This window comes from Alexandromys fortis, unplaced genomic scaffold (genome assembly GCF_014885135.2).
Source record: "Alexandromys fortis isolate MF-2015 unplaced genomic scaffold, M_Fortis_MF-2015_v1.1 scaffold_842, whole genome shotgun sequence".
Lineage (NCBI taxonomy): Eukaryota > Metazoa > Chordata > Mammalia > Rodentia > Cricetidae > Alexandromys > Alexandromys fortis.
Window position 1 is genome coordinate 1 of NW_026068719.1, and position 3,414 is coordinate 3,414.

At 47.6% G+C, this 3,414-nt stretch overlaps 1 protein-coding gene and 1 long non-coding RNA gene across 2 annotated transcripts in view; one reads left to right on the forward strand and one right to left on the reverse strand.

Annotated features, from left to right (window-relative positions):
- Positions 1-444: 444 nt before the first annotated feature.
- Eddm13 (epididymal protein 13) overlaps positions 445-3,414 on the reverse strand; it is a 6,909-nt gene continuing 3,939 nt past the window's right edge. Inside the window, exons 2-3 of the mRNA XM_050133610.1 lie at positions 3,341-3,378; positions 445-824 (exon numbers count right to left, since the gene is read on the reverse strand). Coding sequence (XP_049989567.1) covers positions 800-824; positions 3,341-3,378 — 63 coding nt within the window. The 3' untranslated portion in view covers positions 445-799. The remainder of the gene's footprint in view (positions 825-3,340; positions 3,379-3,414) is intronic.
- Positions 2,237-3,414, forward strand: part of LOC126496027 (uncharacterized) — an 11,730-nt gene continuing 10,552 nt past the window's right edge. The window contains exon 1 of the long non-coding RNA XR_007590273.1: positions 2,237-2,871. This is a non-coding gene — a long non-coding RNA (uncharacterized lncRNA). The remainder of the gene's footprint in view (positions 2,872-3,414) is intronic.

Sequence of the window (3,414 nt, forward strand, 5' to 3'; positions counted from 1 at the left end):
AGTTCCAAGGACAGAAAAGTCCTGTCTCAAAAAAAAAAAAAAAAAAAAAGGGGAACTAGAGAGATGGTCCAGTGATTAAGAGCACTGGCTGCTCTTGCAGAGGACCAGGTTCAATTCCCAGCACCCACGTGGCAGCTTACAACTGTTTGTAACTCCAATTCCAGGGGAGCCAACACCCTCACACAGACATGCATGCAGGCAAAACACTAATGCACATAAAATTAGAAAAAAAAAGGGGGGGAGACAGGAAATGGGTGTTACCAGAAAACTTGGGAGTCCCACAGAGCAATCATATACCAGGGAAATAGGGGTTCCAAAGGCACTGGGCTTTGCCCAACACCTGAAAGAGAATACAAACATAGGCCTTTCTGCTCTATCTGAGAGCCAGCAAGACTGCTCGGTGGATAAAGATGTTAGCTGTTGTAAACTGATGCCCGCAATGCATGCACACACACTGACTCAGGAGGTAACAATTTTTTTTATTTAAAAATTATAGATGATTCTTAGTGGCCCTCCACCCTGTGTTCATTTGCTGTGCTGTGTGAGCAGAAAAAAGAAACCCTTAGCCATTACACAAGTGCAATTTCATTAGAGGAACAGGAAAGAAAGGCTAAAACCGGTCCCGAAGAGAAGGTGTGGGCGAAAGCCCTGCAGAGACTCATTCCGCTCCCAAGGCCCTCGTCTCACAGCGCGGCCCTCTGAGAGACTTTCTCTGGACACGCTCATTGCATGAGTTGGCAGGCCATAGCGCCTGGGAGCTGGAGGGCTAGTGAAGGAGGAGTCAGATGGAGCAGGTTCGCTAGAAAGAGCAGCAGGGGTCGTCTCTGAGGAAGAGGGGAGACAGGAGAAACACAGTTGGACACGTATTTACATCTTCATATGTAATCAGGCTCCTGGCCTCATAGCACCCTTACCGCCCCCTAGGGCTCTGTGTGCGGCCTCTGAGCCTGCACCTCTCGCCTCCACCCTGGACCATGCTTCTTTGGGCTAAGGTCCGCCCACTTGTTTCTCCACCACCTGCTAAAGCCACTTCCCTCTGACCTGGGGACCTGGCTCCTACTTAGCAGGAGTGGCTCTACTTAGGAGGGAGGTTTTTTGTTGTTGTTGTTGTTGTTGTTTGTTTGGTTTGGTTTGGTTTTTGCTTCATTTTGATTTGTTTTGTCTTTTCAAGACAGGGTTTCTCTGTATAACCCTGGCTGTCCTGAAACTAGCTTTATAGATGAGGCTGGCCTCAAACTCAGAGATCCCTCTGTCTGCCTCCCTAGTGCTAGGATTAAAAGCATGTGCCATCACAGCCTGTATTTTTAAAAAATATTTTTAAAGATTTACTTTTATTTTCTGTGTGTCTTTGCCCGTGTGTAAGTGCACTAGGGGTATGCAGTGTGCACAGAGGCCGGAAGAGGGTGTCAGGTTTGTAACTGATTGTAACTGATGTTGTGGGTCACCATGGGGAGCCAGACCTGAGTCCTCCGCTAGAGCAGCAAGAGGTCGTGACTGCTGAGCCATCTCTCTGGATCCTATCTGATTCGGAATTATTCATATGTGTGTCTATGGGTGAGTGGGTACATCCAGGAGAATGCAGTGCCCTTGCAGGCCAGAAATGGACGTCTGAGCCCAGAGGCTGGAATTACAGGGAGTCTGAGTTCCACAATGTGTGTGCTGGGAAGTTAATTTTGATCCTCGGCAGGAGTAGCGCATGTTCTTAACCTCTGAACTATCCACCTAGCTCTCTTCTTCAACAGCAAAACAGAAACCCCACTTAGAATGGCATTGAATTTTATTCATTGTGCAGCAGAGGGGAACACGCACATGCCATTCCTCCCACACTAAAGGAGAATGAACTTGGAACCTTCCGTGCAATCCTGTAACTCTGACTGCAGCTTACAAACCCTACCTTAGACATGAGCTATTTTAAAGCAACCTCCTTAGCTGGGCCGTGGTGGCACAGGCCTGTAATCCCAGCACTTGGGAGGCAGAGGCAGGCAGATCTCTGTGAGTTTGAGGCCAGCCTGGTCTACAGAGCAAGTTCCAGGACAGACTCCAAAGCTACACAGAAAAACCCTGTCCTAAAAAATAAAAAAACAAAAAAACCCATAAATACATACATACCTACATATATACACACATACCTACATATATACATGCATACATACATACACATACATACATACATACATACATACATACATACATACATAAAACCTCCTTGACCTAGGGAGATGACTCAGCAGGTAAAGCCACTTGGCTGCCGAGACTGAAAACTAAGTCCCATCCTAGGCACTCAAGGGGTAGAAGGAGAGAACCGACTCCAACAAGCTGACCCCTGACCTCCACGTGTGTGCCGTGGTACTGGTATACATGCAAATAATAACTGAAGGGACACTAGCCCGCTGGAGCATGTGGCTCTGGCAGGCCTTGCCCTTTGCCCCCTTCCCTCTGCCTTGCTAAATGCCATTAGATTACATCCTCCTGGGGCTCACTGCCAAGGTCCAGCTGGCAAAGTATTAAGTCCATCAATCAAAAGTCCTCTTTGGCTCACCGAATTAACATGGCCAATTAAAGTTAAACACCTTGTTCTAACACTGTGGTGGTTTGAAAGAAAACGGCCTCCAAAGGGAGTGGCATTATTAGGAGGTGTGGCCTTGTTGGGGTGGGTGTGGCCTTGGTTGGAGTGGTGGTTTTATTGGAGGAAGTGTCACCATGGAGGTGGGGTTTGAGGTCTCATATCAGCTCAAACCACTCTTAGTGCCTCAGATCACTTCCTGTTGCCTGCAGTCAAGATGTAAGACACTTGGTCACTTCTCCAGCACCACATCTGCCTGCACGCCACCATGTTGCACCGTGAGGATAATAAACTAAGCCTCTGAAAATGTAAGCCACCCCAATTAGATGTTTTTTTAAATGTAAGAGTTGCCATGGTCTTGGTGTCTCTTCACAGCAATAGAAAACCTAAGACACACGGGGGTTCATCTTTTACTTTTAACCACCATTTTCCTATGCGCCACATCTGTCTCCTCATTATCCAGATAGTCCTTTGTCCTTCTTTGGAACAAATAGCTGCTCTGTTCCCTTGTTTCCTTCCCCTTCTTCCTCTTCCTTTATCTCCTGTGCTTGTCTCTTATCCCTCTCCTTTGTGTCTCTGGGGAAATAAGTCTCTTTTGTGCTGAGAACACGGCCTTTAGGATCCTGAGCTGATACCCATCTCTTTCAATAGCAAAATGTAAGCCAGGAGGTGATGGCACGGGCCTTTAATCCCAGGCAGAGGCGGGCGGATCTCTGTGAGTTGGAGGTCAGCTTGACAGTGAGTTCCAGGACCCATGGACAAGATGTGAAGCCATACCTCAGGTTCAGCTCCGGGTTGCAGTAGTGACAGTAACACTGGGGACGACAAGGACGAATGACAGAACATGGAAC